This window comes from Seriola dumerili, unplaced genomic scaffold (genome assembly GCF_002260705.1).
Source record: "Seriola dumerili isolate Sdu_G_001 unplaced genomic scaffold, Sdu_1.0 BDQW01000853.1, whole genome shotgun sequence".
Lineage (NCBI taxonomy): Eukaryota > Metazoa > Chordata > Actinopteri > Carangiformes > Carangidae > Seriola > Seriola dumerili.
This window is the reverse complement of record NW_019175108.1, coordinates 836,631-853,575: the sequence shown is the minus strand read 5'-3', so window position 1 is coordinate 853,575 and position 16,945 is coordinate 836,631. Positions and strand designations below refer to the sequence as shown.

The 16,945-nt window shown below is 41.7% G+C and overlaps 1 protein-coding gene across 1 annotated transcript in view; it reads right to left on the bottom strand.

Moving 5' to 3' along the window:
• The window catches only part of LOC111237372 (fibrinogen C domain-containing protein 1-like), a 97,946-nt gene extending 85,805 nt beyond the window's left edge, over nt 1–12,141 (bottom strand). The window contains exon 1 of the mRNA XM_022766448.1: nt 12,070–12,141. Coding sequence (XP_022622169.1) covers nt 12,070–12,141 — 72 coding nt within the window. The remainder of the gene's footprint in view (nt 1–12,069) is intronic.
• Between the last annotated feature and the right edge of the window lie 4,804 nt (nt 12,142–16,945).

Sequence of the window (16,945 nt, the reverse complement as noted above, 5' to 3'; positions counted from 1 at the left end):
TAAATCAGTGTGAGCTGAGGGGCTGTAGAAAGAGTGTGAGTCTGATTGATTTCTTATGTTAGCACATTATGGAAGCCTGTGAGGAGCCAGCCAGATTCCATTCCCCACGGTGAGAGAGGCTGAGAGAGCGAGCATAAGTTTAACATGCGAGGAGGCTTAAAGAAAGACACAGTATGAACCAAAACAAGCGAAAGAACAGTTTGTCAGTGATTATGTGACAGTTATTGTTCCCATCTAGTCACAAATTCAATCATGTCGTAAAAAATTGAGACATCCTCAATTTTATTTTTTTTACTTTTCTCTATATGATCCTCTAAGACCTACGTCTCTCTGAAATCTCTGGAATTTAGACTTCTTTTTTTCTTTTTTTTAATAAGTTCTCTCACACCCTCTGTAGTCCATCCCCTTCTCTTGCAAACTTCATCTATTAGTCATTGCATCTGTAAGGAAGATTTGACTAAAGGTGGCAGACAAATGGCTGAGACACTGTACAGTGCTGACAAGCTCTATAAGGGCTTTTACAATACCAGACTATCTTAGACTGGGACTACAAGTACCCGGTTATCTGACAACTTAGCCAGGAGATGTCCATTTAAGAATTCCAACACAAAGTGAAGCATAACCTTTTAAGCTATAGTTTTCCAATGTACATTCATTTTACATAATATTTGACCAGCCAAAACAGATTCAGAAAGCACAAGAATGCAGAGATGGACAATAGATAACGACTCTGGCTATAACAGCATGAATTAATACTAGCAATAAATGGGAATTCCCATTGACATAGGCTGCTACGATTTATTAATCTTCCCGTGATTGAGGTTAAACTGTATTTATGATGACATCCATAAATTGTAACGCTAGGATTATTAATATAATACTGCCATGCTAGTGTCGACCTTTTCTCCCCCTCTGTGGAACAAGACTGGGTAAACTGTTGGTCTCAGGGAGCCGTTAATTCTGTCCATCATCCTCCAAACCCGCTTAGAATGGCCATGTACTCAATTCTATATGCGCATTTATATTCTATATTCATAATTTATAATCTGCCTCCAATGCTTCATTTTGTATAGTTTTTATATACAGCTACTTTGAAATGCATAGCGTAGCCCAGATTTCATGAAATTGCTCCAAATTTAGTGTGTTTAGAGTGAACAGGGAAAACTGGAACTGGACAGACTGTCCCTCAGTTCTATAAAATGATAGACACTACACCTGACACTCTTGCTTTTACTTTCACCCCCTTAAAGTAGCTATTTGTAAGTTTTGCTATTGCTACATAGCCATGGTTAGCATTAACAGCTGTTTACTTACCGGTCTAGAAGACTTGTGAACGTTGCAAGTTCAGCATCAAACTTCGTTCCTTTACTCGCCAAGAGCTGTCTCGATTGGTGGAAAGCAACCCTCTTGTTTTGCCTCTATTTCTACCACTTCTTTTCTTCTACTGAAGTTAGCACGCTAATCAGCTAGCCCCGGCCAGTCACTTTCTGATACCGAGTAACTGTAACGTCCAGTCTGCCCTGAAGAAGTAGTAGCGCTGTTCAGAGAATGTATTAATTGTCTTATAAATGAACTATGGCTTAAGCTTTTGGCAGCTCTTGGAAGTAAACAGTCATAGATGCTTAACATTGGCTATGTAGCAATTACAAAACTTACAAATAGCTCCTTTAAGATATTGCCTACAGGCTTAGAGATAGGCTTATACAGAATGTTTGGGATTGAGATATTTAAATAAGAGAGCACAAAACTGGTCACCTTGTCTTCAAATATTGGCCAATTTTTCTAAAGGTTATAGAGATTTGCAATCACATACAACAGCAGAACAGCTACTACCAAACATTAACATTAAAAGCCAAACAACTACTGTGTGGTTGTGGCATTTGAATGAATAATGTAGTCACTGTGTCAACCGCCTGCATCAGACAAAATGTCAGTAAGGAAAATTGTGATAAAGAAAATGTAAGCTGCCCATTTAAAGTTTGAAATCTCTGTCAGCTGTACTGTGTGTTCAGTCCAAATTAACAATTGTTTGTATCTAAACACGCTTAACTTAGTCAGGGAACACGGTAAATATTATACCCACTAAAGATTAGCATTGTCATTAGTAGTAGGAAGATTAGAGAAAAGCACTTAGTAACAGATTCATGTAGAGTTAGAGATGTGAAATATGAACTGTTGCCTCTATATTTTACAGTGCATCCTCCTCCCATACTTTTTGCGCAACTGACATTTTCAACTATCTCTCCCACACTTCAAATGTGTATGTTTTACTGTGGTTGCTTTTTCTGTAATGTATAACATTAACTGAAGAGTATCTGTGTCTGTTTTTTTTTTTATGTGTCTGCTTGCACAGAAGTGTCTGAGTGTGTGCGTGAGTGTTGGTTTCTCTAAGGAATATGGCCTGTTCTCTATGCTGCCAAGTTCCACAACATCAGCAGAAACTAGTGGTCCGCAGTACTCTACATTTCCATATCCAATCTCATTCAGACTTAGGTATTGCCGAGAGGTGCAGAATTTCACCAGAGGAAACAAGACAAACCAAATATAGTAAATATGAGCTTGTGCAGCCATAGCAGAGGCTCACAAGTTTCCCTGAAATGAGATGCAAGTCGAAATGTGCAGAAAACATAATGTTTTCTTTCTCTGCTAATGAAAAACACAAGCCAGATGGTGTATGACAGAGCTACTTCCAACAGTTTTGATAAGTTCGACTTTTTTTTTTTTTTTAAATGGGTCAAGAACAATAAAATGTTTCTTCCAGAAGACATAATAAATTCCAGCTATGTGAGCTAGGGAGGGGTTTTTTTTTTCTACATCAATCCTTCTCCCACATTTTTTGATTGATTTGATGTTTGAATCATTTAAAGGGAGGGTTTTGGAATAACAACAAGCAATGGGAGTGAGCCCTACAATTCCTCATTTATTCAAATGTGCCACTTTCCCCCAGCACATCTGAATAATGGCACACAGTCTGCCAGATTGAATTTTTGATGATGAATAAATAATGGATGTTGGTGGATAAGTCTGTTAATATATTAGCCATGAGTTTGTCATAACTGTTTAATAGGATAGCGGCAATAAATACATCTCTGCATCTCTTTGTGCCTCCCTCTCTGTCTAGTTTTGGATATTTTTCATGCATCATTTCATTTTTTATCTCTCTCCTATAACTATCCTCGCTCCTAATACGTTTCTCATTCACCCGTCACTCACCTAACCTATTTCGTCGAGTTTTCTTATCATTCTGTTGATCACAAAAAATGTATTTCTGTTTCAGTTGTATGAACATAGTATAGAGTTATACTGAAAATATGCTTTTCATACATTTAGAGCAGTAGACTTTTGGTGTGGAGTATCTATTCACGTCTTGTGTTTGGCCTGTTAAAAACTATCCCTGAGCCTTAAAATATATCTGTGAAAATGACCCGGTCATCGCGGTCTTCTGACACTCACTGACTGTGGCATCAAGTAACGAGGCAATCACTTAATTCTTGCTTCCAATTCACAGATCTAGAATACCTCTTAATAAGGACAACAAGGATTCCTCAGTCTTCGTCCTTTTAGTCAATTAATGTTGCTGTTAACCTTCAGACACCTAATGTTGCCTGGCCCATAATGATGCTATAATGTTTCCTCTGTTAGCTTAAGCAAATCATTAGCAGGTAAATATATGAAGCCAGTTTTCAGTGGAAATGGCTCCATTTGGCTCAGAGGAGAACCAATAATGTGAATGTGGAGACACTACCAAGTATGAGATAGTTAGAGAGCAATGCAGCTCAATCACAGGTGCTTTAACACCTACATAAAACGGCCTTCTGTACGTTAGCAGCGGAGCAGGTGCCACACACTAGCATCACTTCTTTAACAATCAGCCGTGGCTTGCTCCCAGGCATTCCAGGTATTCCAGCAGTTGTCAGTGTGATTGTGCATTTAAGTGGTTTACATTGAGTTAAAACTGCCGTCTCTTCCGCCTCCTCCTCCAACCTCCATCCCGTGATGTTCTTCTGCTCCAGATCCAGTGGCCGGAGTAGATTGATTGCTTGATTAAATTTTCCATTTATCATAAATTATTCACTGGATTTTTACAGTCTAATTAATTCCCTTATTATTTACTGCTCAGTCTCCATTCTTAGTCAGACACGTAACCCATCACAAAAGGCAACTATACACTCGTGTTGTGTAGGTGATTTGTTGTGCTTGCATGCATAAGAGTTTTTGTGAGTGTTGATTAATGAGACCGGGGAACAAAAAAAAAAGTATTGTGTTGTGAGAAGTATGTTCCCTTAAAAACAGCCCCCTAATCTCGCATCTCTATTTGATCAAGACTGTAGTGTCCCGTGTGCTGCGCTCTTTAACTCTAAGATTGAAGTCACCAGGAGGATATCGAACATTTCTCATTGGAGATATGGAGATAGTGCACAATCAGTCAGTGGAATGGGTCTGGCTAGCTGTCGGTCAAGATGACTGAACTGTGTAACACATGTCTCTCTCATCTCTCACTCCACCACTCTGGCTCTACCTCATTTCCACCTGACCCTTTTTCCCCAGCTCTGCACATCTCTCCTCTGCCTCTCGCAGGTGATTTCCAATGCATTTTTAATGATGATTTAGCAGGGAAGTGAATTATAAATTGCAGAGTGGCGATATTACAGTCTTCCAGAATAAAATAGTTGGGGGAATACACACATTTATCTTTCCTTTGAGTGTTTTTTTTCACCTCATGACTCTTTATTCTCGAACAGATATCTCACACACACACACACACACACACACACACACACACACACACACACACACACACACACACACACACACAAATATGCATGAGGGGCTGAGTCCCGCAGATGGAAATCGAATGCTTTACCCTGTCTACTCTCCCACTCTCCTTCTCTCCCTCCCTCTCACACTTTTAGTTCTTCTGCTGTGAAACCCTGCCCATCAGGTCAGCTTGCTGACACATCTGTCAATACATGCTCTGGGAGGTAGAGTATAACCTTGCCCTGCGGTGCCTTCTTAATGTTCCCTACTCAGCTTTACTTTCTTCACATTCATCCAAAGACACAGAGAGGAACCCAACAGTGTGACACCTCCATTATGTTTGCCCACACATATATGTGGACATGAAAGCGTGTGTGTGTGTGTGTGTGTGAGTGTGTGTGTACATACATTCTTACACACAAAGGCGCACCAAACCTAAAGTGCATGCAGTGCACAAAATCAACACAATTACCAAGAATCACGTATCAATTAGTTACAATTACTTTCTATTGCAGCTGTTGTTTTGGATGTGAGTGAGCCTGTGGTGATGCTTTGGGGCTTCTGTGATGAGGCTTGTAACTGATCCAAGAGTCGACTGTGGAAAAAGAGTGCCTCTCCTCCAACAGCAATGTGTGGTATATCTGATAACAATCCTTTGTTGGAGGTATGTGGGATTTTGAGCAGCTGGAATATATCTGCGTCATCTTGTAAAAGGTACATGTGCCCCCAGCTAGCCTGGTGTCTGCGCAACACTGATCTGAGACCTACTGTGATTCATACTTTCCAACCCTCCTGTGTCTTTTCTACTCCACTCTGGGTTATTCTTTTGTTCCTCTACTCTGGCCTTTATTTTTATTCTTTTGCTTTTTTTGACTCCTGTTCATTCTTGCTCGTCATTCCTCGCCTTTGCCTCGTCGTCCCTCAAGGCCTCTGCTGGTCACCCTGTAGCACCAGAAATCTGATATTGAAATATCCTGTCCCTTCATGTCAGCAAGAGATATAGAAAGGGAGAAAATGAGAAAAAGACATTGAGGAGAGTGAGGGTCAGATAACAAAAGGCGGATGCAGGATGAGCAAGGCCGCAAGCACATGGGACAGCTGCTTTCGTTTGTAACCTTCAGACGATAGTAAAGCCTCAGCTTCGCCAGGCTACTGTAAATGCGCATGTGACACAGAATGGCTCCATCTGTCTGCAGCAGGAAACCTAAAAAAAAATAACACACCGCTCCATTAAGGCACTAAATCACTTTCTATGTAAAAGCACTCTTCACTTACGTAACGACTTGACAGTAATGGCTCGTTACCGCTTTGATCCACCAACACACACACTCCTCTCACACATTCATACCTTCATTCTAACAATAGGCCTACACTTCTGTGAACCACTTTACGTTTTGATCCCACAATTCAACAATGCTAAGGCAATGGGTCTCAACCATACAAAGCTTATGTATATGTGTCCAAAGCTGAAAAAGATGATATTGATAAGAAGGTCTAAAGATCTAAAGGGGAGCGGAATTAGAAATGTGTGTGTGTGTGTGTGTGTGTGTGTGTGTGTGTGTGTGTGTGTGTGTGTGTCTGTGTGTGTGTGTGAGAGAAACGAGCATGCTCGCTGAAGATGAAAAACACAGGGAAGGATTAAGGCTTTGAAATTCAACACAATGCATGCCAACATAAAGGCGACGCTGTTATGAGGAGCAGTACCAAAGTGAAATCAATGATTCTGAGGGATTGTTTTTGTCCTGATAAAGTGAATAACTCCCCCCTCTACTCCCACCCTCGTACCCTTGTTTAAGGGGAACACAGGATTGATAGAAGCACACAATCACACAAGCAAGACATGCACAGACACACACAAATATATCAGACTCCATTTTGATATATTTTACAGTTGTTAACCCTAAACATCTCGTGCTGTGAGAGTTCACATCTGTACAGGCGAATGCTCCCATGCATAAACTGAGTAAAATACAGAATGCAAAGAAGAAAAGTTAAAATGCCGCATGTATCTTGGTACAGAATTTGTACATATCAGTGCATCTGCTAGCTGCATGTTCAGGTATGTGACCTGACAAATGGTTGAAGCACATCTGGGGCTTGGCTACTTTTGCTGGTGGTTGTTTCCTTGATGCCACCCAGAGCGAGGAGAGACAGAATCTGAAGTTGTTAGAGTTGCTCTGCTGCCATAGCAGGACCCCCCACAGGGAAATCACAGGCCCAGTGAACCAGGGAACTCTCTCTGCTCTGCCTCAGTCCACACTGCCTCCTATACCTCCAGCCAGCTCAGCAGGTTCATTAGTTCGACAAGGGTATCCACAAAACCAGACAGCCCACATCTCACACAGTCACAGCCTTCACCCCTCAACACACTATTATACTGTGATTGAAAATCCATTCCAAACATTAGCAGTAGCTAGCAGTTAGCAGTGAGAAAGGTGTCTTACATACTTGTAGGGCTGGGCGATATGGAAAAAAAATCTTAATATCAGATGGAAAAAAAGATTTTAACTGTCTTTGTGGGAACATGCTTTCGACACGCTACTCTGCTTCTTCTTACTTTCAATAGCCAAAGTATCTCCACACTACCGAATTCCTCTGACCCTTCTTTAAAGGATGTCCTCCTCTTTGGAGCCTTGGGGTGTGTCCGTTAGGGTGTCCTCTTCGGTAAAACTGTCGCTAGAGTTTTCTTTAACATTTTCTGACGTCATTTTCTCTTTTATCTCTCTCCCACTCCTGACGTACCGTCATGTCAAAAAACATGGATGAGTGAGTTCTTTCGACGTTGTATCGACCATGTCTTATGTTTCTATAGAGGAAAAGTTATTTCGTGATAATTATCTTCATCGTTTTATCGCCCAGCCCTACAAACATATGCTTCACATGTATCAGCTTCTAGTTAAAAAAAAAATACAGCATTACTAACTGGGCTGAACAATTAAACTCTCAAGTTAGAAGGTTTCTATTTTCAAATCACAAGATCTGCCATTTTTATTATAACTCACAGAACAGTGGCTTAACAAGCTGCAGCAAGTTACAGTTTAAGCTGGCAGCTGTTGATGAGAACTGAGAAATCTACTCAGTTATAGTTGATCAACATTAATTATTTGCATAAGCAAAACATCAAAAAATGAAAGTAGAGACCATCAGCGAAGCAACATGTTGACATTCTGACCCATTAGTCAATAATCATCACGACACGATTACATGACCACTCAGCACTCGTGGATTTGACCACACCCGTCTTCGAACTCAAACACACACACATTCACACACATACATACACACAGATTCACAAGGTGAAAACAACACCAGCTCCCCAGTGTCAGGTGGAAATAAGGACTGTTGTCTGGTTAATATGATCCCCCTCTGCATGCCAGTGTCTGGTGTCTGTAAACTTACACTCAGCCAAACATTTTCAAAGAAGAAGAAACAACAGTCTGTCATTTTTGATGTTTGAAAAGATATAAAGAATGGCCTGTGTATTTACTGTTCATGAAAGAATCTGGACCTCTAGGATTTAGTGCTTTGAAGCAGCGTGGGAACATTTTGCGTGTCCTCAGTCTGATGTGAAAAACACTCCGTCTGGGCTGTGTTTGCTTAGCTTTCTATGGAAAAATTGACCAGTTTACTTTTCTGATTGCTTTAGATTAAAAAAATATTTGGATGTCCTCAATAACAATTGCATATCTTCTACATATTGTTCAGCTGTAATTATAAGACGCATTATGTAGGAACATGTGTGCATGAAGGATGATCCAGCCTTCTAGGTTCTGCCTGAACCACAGTTTCCACATGTGGGAGTGAGATGTATTAGAGTGAGTTAGTGCAGATTTATCAAACCTGACAGAGGTGTTTATATGTGTGTGTGTGTGTGTGTGTGTGCGCATGCCAGTCATGTCATACAAGCCTGATATAATTTCTTGACTTGGGTCACTGCCGAGTTTTTTGTTGATAGATGTGGACCCACAGTGTGTGCGCTGTCCAGGCGAAACCTTCCTCCTCTTTACAGCTCTGTGTCTGATGTCTGATGTTTTGGAGATACATAAACATCCTAACTACAGTTAGGTGATTTGCTGACTTATTGATTGGATCGTGTGGCTTTGATGTGTTTGGTGTTAGTCCCTGGTTCTAAAGTGAAGCTTGGGGTATAAAAATCCAACAAATTCTCTATAAAATATCTTTAATTCAGTGTGTGTGTGTGTGTGTGTGTGTGTGTGAGTGTGAGTGTGAGTGTGTGTGAGCTGGCAGCTGTATTCTGTGGTAGTCTACTCGTACACAAACCATCCTTTCAGTGCTCTGGAATTTTAGACTTCTCAGTGTGTTATTGATTACCTCCAACCCGAGTGGGCAACCCTACTGGGCCTCACTGACTCCTCAGCTATACTTTGTGTGTGTGTGTGTGTGTGTGTGTACATGTGTACATGGGCCATGTGTGGTGAAGCGGAGCACGATACAGACACATACCATATAGATGTAATAGGCGTGTGTGTGTGTGTAACAATAAATTGAGACAAAAAAACAAATTGCTCAAGCCCAGTTCATGGCTGATTTGAGAATGATACCATGGAAACAGATATAGCAAATAGTCCAATAAGAAATCTAGCCCCCCTCCAAAAAAAAAAAATCAATGTTAGTGGTTTTTACTGCACAGTATTACATCCCTTATTTTTGTGTTTCTTATGTAGAATCACATCTTTTTTTCCCTGAGCAACAGAAGCTTTATTATAAGGAAATGTAATTTTTTTTTTTTTTCTTATAGCCTTCACTTGAATTTCCCTCACGTTGCTAGGGCAATAATGGTGGACAGCAACCTTGACTTATCTCAGTTTTCTTTCTTTTTCATCACAGATACTTCAGATGAAAGGTTCACCATTGTATCCACTCAGTGCTGTAACACATAGTAGCCATTTTTTTTCTTTCAAGTGTCTTCTTTTTTTTTTTTTTTTAATACACACGTATTAATCACATACCTGACTTTGTAGCCTCAGACTCTGTCACCTATATTACAGTGAATGAGATTTCAAGGCTGATTTTAAGTTGCAATTGAATCTCCATTTTGCCTTAACTGGCTTCCCATCTGTTACGAAAGGGCACAGATGATAGCACACCTACAGCAGCAAATCAAATTTGTAGATTTACTATACAAATAGTGGGGTATGTTTTGTAATGTCAAAACAAACAAGAGAGCACAAGAGATCTCTATTACCCAATCCCTCCCCACTGGGTCTGAAATGACTGTGTCAATAGCACAAGCCAGGAGATAAAGGTTCAGTGTTGCTGCTCAAGATTACACAGAGCGAAAGGGAGGGGGAGAGGAGCTGACACACACAGACAGAAAGAGTATTTATGTGTGTCTGCGTGTGATAGCAACGTAACAAGTGCAGAAGAAGGAGACAGATAGATGTAGGGAGGAGAGGGACAGATAGCAGCATTAGCCATCCCCATTTCCCACAACATCTCATCTCATCCAACATCCCCTGATGCTGTCTGATGCCGGCTGAGTGTTGGGGTTATGGCACATATTTTGCCTTTTCATCCTCCAGACTTACCACTCGGCATATTAGTTTCATTTAGTCATTCAGATGGTTTTTTTTCCCCCTAAAGAACACAAGCATCTAAATGTATCTCATCAGATATCATTCTCCTTGCACAGATTCTTTTTTTTTTAATGGTGATTGAAGACAGAGATTTGGATGTAACAGGAGCCACAATCCTCAACGCAGGGCTGATGTGTTTGCTATGCACATGACCTTTAAGTGGTCATAAAAAAAAGAGACAAAGCAGCTTGTAGGCAGTAGGCAAAATGTTGTTCCTATCCTCCATAGTCTCCGATCAGCTCAATCTCACAACTATAAAGGTTACATGAAAATCAGCCGGCTGTAGTGTATGAAAAATTAAACTGCAGACTTGTGTTAATCGATACTAATGTAATTATACCTTACAGAGGACTGAAGCACAGGCCTGGTTCAAAGTGCCACCACACAAATGACTCACACTGTGCCATGTAATCAACACAAGCACAAGAAAAGAAGCCATATATCTTCTGACACCTGACAGCCTTGGTAAATGACAGGAAATGTGCCACAAGCTTGTCTCCTTCTAACAAATGTCTGCTGAATCACGCACAATCCACACACTTGGATTTAGAGCCAAAGAACAGCAGGGAGCAAATGCATTATTTTAAATAGCTTATAATGAGCAGGTTTGGTGTCAAACATTTGGTGGTGAAAAGAAGAAATTGTTCACTTATAAGGAGATTCATATTCCCCTGCTGCTACCTTTCTCATAACTGCTCATTTATTTGGATGAAACAGCAGCAGCAGTTATTAAAAAGTACCAAAAAATATGACATCTTTGAAATCTTTAACTTCTCTCTCGTTTGAAAACATTTTGCAAAGGGCTTTGGGGAAGTTTTCACGTAAGCACCTTTTTACATTTTTTGCCAGTGATGTCGCATGATAACTAAATCCATCCTGAATCGCATTAGGCGATGAGAAAGATAAATCATGCTGTGTTTCCAAAGGCGCCAAGCTTCCACAGTGGCCCCCGAAATCCGATTCCGTATGTTCCCGAGGAGCCTTTTCCCTCATGGGCTGTCAATAACCCGCCACTGACCTTGTGAAAACACATCGACTATTCCCCAAAGTGAGCTCGCCTGGCTGCAACACAATGCACGTCCGCTCCTGTCTCAATTCATCCGAGCGGGTAGACAGCCTAAAGAGCTCTGGAGTGTTAACAGCAGCTATAGGGTGTGTGTGTGTGTGTGTGTGTGTGTGTGTGTGTGTGTGTGTGTGTGTGTGTGTGTGTGTGTGTGTGTGTGTGTGTGTGTGTGTGTGTCGCTATTTAACACTCCAAGCAACACAAATGCGATTTCCATAAAATCACATTCAATTAAAAACACAACCCAGGTTTACATGAGGGGGGGGGGGATGTTTGGGGAAGATTCAGCCAAGATGCGCAAACATCCATCGGCCTCATCGCACTCACACTCATCTCCTGCCGTGATTCCAGCTTTATTGTATCCACCAAGTATTCTAACTAACACGTCCCAGCGTTGTGTGACGCCGACAGAAGTCACCACGGGGACTGTGTGGTCTGCGGGTGGGTTTAAGACATTATGACAGGAACAGAAGTCCCAGAGCCCGGGGAGTCGGGGGGAAAAAGCTCATCTGCAGCTACTGTCTCTACAGTGCAGAGGTTCGCCCGAGAGCCACATCACCAAACTCAGCGTGGTAACACTGCACCAACATATGCACCACCCCTCGTCAACCCATAACCCATACGCACAGCTGTACGTTGGTGTGAACATACCTGGTTTTTATGCCGAGTCCCATCTTCGAGTTCAGAAGAGCTGTTCATGGTTCCCCATCGGTCATTTACCATCCTACGGAGAATCTGCGCATCAGATCCGCCTGTTTGTTCCAGGCGACAGAGAATAAACCCGCGCTTTTTAAGTCTTTATCAGTGATTTAGCCTACTCCATGGAAAAATGGGGTATTCAACGTAAAAAAAGGAAGGAAGGCACAACTACTTCTGCGACTCAGCCACCGCACACACCGCACAAATTACGCACCAAAATGGAACTTAAATTCCTCCCGAGAGTCTCCTGACTATCTGGCCGTTATTCCACTTAAAAGAATTTAAAAAAGGAGTGTTAACAGGCTCCAGGCTTTGTAACTGGACTCTCAAACGCATCACAGTTACACTGGACTGGAAAAATTAAGCCCAAAACGACCCCGAAAGCACCGGGCGCAGTCCTTTACTCCACAAGAAGAAATCGAGAAAATCTTCTTTGGCTCAGATTGCAAAGTGCAACCCGACCTTTTTGTTCAGCCAGGAGAGTTTGAGACGCCAGGTCAGCCCACACTGTGACCACTTATGACTGCACAGGTAAAGACAGGATGGGATAGGGTCGCAGAGCTGCCGCGTCCTTTTTTTTCTCTCGTTTATTCGGTGAGAAGACTCCGACACCGAGCCCACGGGATGGATAGAGCCTCCCTCATTTGCGTCAGACTGATCTGGCTGGTATTTCACAGAGATGCCTTCGAGAAGACTGGTACGAGGAGATTAGCGAGCTCCGCTTGTGTGCAGCGCGGGGCGCTCCGTGCCTCCGACTGTCAATCAACGCGTCCCTTCAGTACGCGCGGCGCGCTCCAAGCGAGCGTTCCTTCCCTATGCCCGCCTGCCCTCGACTGCTGTGCCACTGCCACCCCGCCTGCTACTTCACTTGCACCGCACCGTGGACCCTCCTATTCCACTGCTACCCGAACAGCAGCAGATACCGGCACGTGTGTCTAATGTGTGGACTACAGACTGTGTAATGACTTAATGTAACATAAACCCGGGATCGGATTCCTGTTAAAATCTTTTTGCGGAACGAAAACGTTTTCTTGTTAAATCTCCTGAAGGCTGCCGCACATTTTAGACTATAGATTGCCATGTTACATACCCGGGTACCTGACCGGGTTTAGTAATCCTCTCCAAGTGTTAATTACTGGCTGTGACATCACCCAGCACTTTTAATATGAGTGACAGCCTTTAGAAGTAGGGCTGCTTGTTTGGGGAGTTTAAAGCGGAGGAACCTCACTATAGTAAGAAAAAAAAAGATGAAACAGAATATTAAACTGAAGCAACTGCCTCATTTATTTCACAGAAATCAGATTAAAAACCACCAGAGTCCTGCCCTTGATTTGCACAAGTTTACCTGAGGTGATCTGTGAGTTCATTGGGCAGAGCGTGGGTAAGCAAGGCTGAGGCACATCATGTGACTTCACTATACAAAAAGCTATAGACTGAAAATAATGAGGAATAGTAACTGGTAATAGAGGAAATCCAGCAGACTGTGATGTAGTCTTGTTAGTGATTGATGTCTCAGAAGCAGGATTTTGTTTGGCTCTTCTTTATCGAACAGGAACATGCTCCCACTGTATTAAAGCATTATTGTAAAAGATTATCACAGAGAACTTGAATAAGTCAGCCGGGTTAACAGAAGAAGCCCCTATGTTTGAACTCCAGGTATAAATTTAGCAACAGCTTCCTACAGAAATCAATTCCCACCTCAACAGTTCTCGGTGTGCACAGTTCTAAGTGATAGGCAGCACAGCAGCACACAAAAACCACCCCCCTCCCTTCCCCTCTCCCTCTTGTACACAGAGTCATTAATGTCAATAATGTGGCCCACAAGAGTGGTCATGTTTTTCCTCAGTTAAGGTAGTTTGATAGATAGATGATTAGAGGTCTAATCATTGGTGCAGGGACTGAAGCACAATTACTCATCCCTGTGATGAACCTGCACTCACACTGGGGAAGAGTGAGGGTGGAGTAAGGGGGGTGGAGGGGGCGGGGTAATGCAAAATAGGGTCACTGCTACAGAAATGTGTGCTGTCAGCAGGTCTGACATCCACCAGTGGATTGAAGGTATGTTGTTAAGGTGGAGTAGTTTGTCAGGGGTGACAGCCCATCTAAAGACAAAAATAGCAAATTAAACATTATGACATGTAGCCTTAAACTTGCATATTGAGCAGCTCTGTGTCTCTTTTTATTTCAAATTACATTTCATCAAGTAAATGGTCTTAGTTACACAATTAAAATCAGCAGACAGGATCCTGTTGTTAGTATTTCTTGATAACATTATATATTCATGACTAAATAAGCCGCAACTATTTTTTAAACCATCCCTACTACATTTTTGTTAACACATTATTATTTGTTTTGTCAGGAAAGTGGTATGATTTATAATATTTAGATTAAAATGTTGATAAATCCTGATGTATGTGACATAACCTTTTCCCAGCTAAGTCCCGCCCTCAAACAAAAATATAAATATGGAAATCTGTAACGTGAAACGATTTCAACTTTTGTAACTTTGGCAGGAAATCTTGTTTTCATGTAGGACCCCATCGCTCATAATAAGAAAATGATTGACCAAATAAGTTTTCAGGGCAGACGTGCTTTAATGATTTCCCACTGATCTGGGGTGACAGGGGTTTCCCATTAGCAAATGAGCCTGAAAACCCACAATACCAACACAGCGTCGTGAACGTTCTTTAAGTTTCCACATGCAGCTTCCAGAGGACGTCACAGCATCAATTTTTTTTTGAGAATAATAATTGAAAGATCAGTGGCATGAATTCCATCAGTCTAAGGCACCTTGGGTCGATTAAAGGAATCAATTCCCTGAACTGAGAGCAAAAGAAGTCAATTGAAGAATAACAATAAGGGTTGGATTGAAAAGAAATCCCTCTAGTTTTTGATTTAATACAGCCCATATAGGGTTTATAATGATAGTTAAACCTCTTTTTTATTCATCTGTTTCCCTTTCATTTGCTCAGTTTCTTATGTTACATATATTCATAATGCGTGTGTGTTATGTCTGTGTATGGTCCCATGCGTGCGTGCAGTGTGTGCATGCAGATAATATAGGGTATAGAGTATGTGGATGCATGTATGCATGCAAAGCTATAAATGCAACATGTACAGTACATATTCATACTTTCTTTTTTTCATTTTAATAGTCACATTGATGCACATCTCTTTTTCCTTTCATTTTTTTGTTCTTATGTTGCTTTCCTGACCTGTGTAAACATCCTGATCTCATTCAGGAAAACGTTCTCATGACATGATAAATTGTTGTGACTTGGCATGTTTGTTAAATAACCAATTTCAGTGATTTTTGACATAAATTATATTTGCTTTGAAACGCACAAGGGGGAACATAACTCCCTTGCAGAAATTCATAAGCACTCCTTAATGAATGGGCCATATATCATATGTAAAAACAGACGTATCGACTTGTCCTTACCGGAACAAAAGGCAGTTAGCACAAAAATGTCTTTTTACAGTTCGCCCTGAGGTCCTGGTTCCTATTTAATGGAAAAAGCAAAATGTGCAAACATGGCACATTTTTGCTGACAAACTGCAGGGGTATTCAATTTGGCCTATATCCTCGCGGCTTTTTGACAAAATATTGTAATAATACAATGAATGAGCCATGACTTTAATATCAAGGGAGAAGGTGTGAGGGAGGACTGCCAAATATACAGTGGAGCGAAGCATTATAGGTAGAAAGAACCTCGATTGCACCAGCTGCTGGTCATGTATTTGTCTGATAATGTTTTGTATTTGCAGGTGCGTGCGTGCGTGCGTGCCTGCGTGCGTGCGTGCGTGCGTGCGTGCGTGCGTGCATGCGTGCATGCGTGCATGCGTGCATGTGGCCAGAAGTGTGCGTGCGCTCACTTCTGGCCCCACGTTTGAATGTCACTGAAACCTGATCAGCCAGAGACATTCAGAGAAAGAGAAGAGGTCTCTCAGGAAGAGCTGGTTATCTCTACAATTAGCCCAAACAATACAGCCCTTTATTGGCTTTGCCGTTTTATGTGTCCTGATATCCAAACAAGCGTTTGTGTTTGTGTAATGTTTCGGTCAAACTCTGCACTTGGTTCAGCGCTGCTGTCTGAGATTTTTTTTTTTTCCCCCTTGGCTGTGTTTTTTTGAATTTTCATGCATGGAGTGGCAGCAGGACAAATGCACAGAACTGTGAAGAACCACCAGAGTGAACTGCCCTTCCCAAAATACCAAGCCTATAATTTGCAAAATGACAGACTAACACAAAAAAAAAGAAAAAAAAGAAAAAAGGGAAAAGAAAAAAATGTGGCTGAAAGAAGGAAGGCAGGTAAAGATTATGAGCTACATTATGCGTGAATGTAGAGCAGTACAGAATGGCGTTGAGCTGGACATGGGATAACACCCTTTCAAACAAGTATAGGAAAGGAACAGCTGTTCAGCCTGGTAAGAAGCTTATATGCACATGTAGATACACACACTGCACTTATACACATACACAAACAGAAGTGCCCGTCCAAATACACAACAAATAACGGTAAACGTAATCAAAGTGTCAGTAGCTATACTCTCATCAAAAGAATTCAGTGAAAAATCAATAGGGAACACAAACAGAGGCTGAGCAGGCTGAGGGGAGAAGTCTCTGCTGTTATTAATGTATAATGATGGTCCTTCTCAAGATTCTCCAGAGGAGGGGCGAAGCACTCGCACCTCTGAAGTGCAAAGTCAAAGGCAGTGTTGCATCTCTCCCTGGCTGCTCTGCTAATTCCCTAACTTAGCCCGAGGTTAGCCATAGGTGTGGGACATGATTGAGGTTACTGATACATCAGATTCTTTGCCGAGCTCT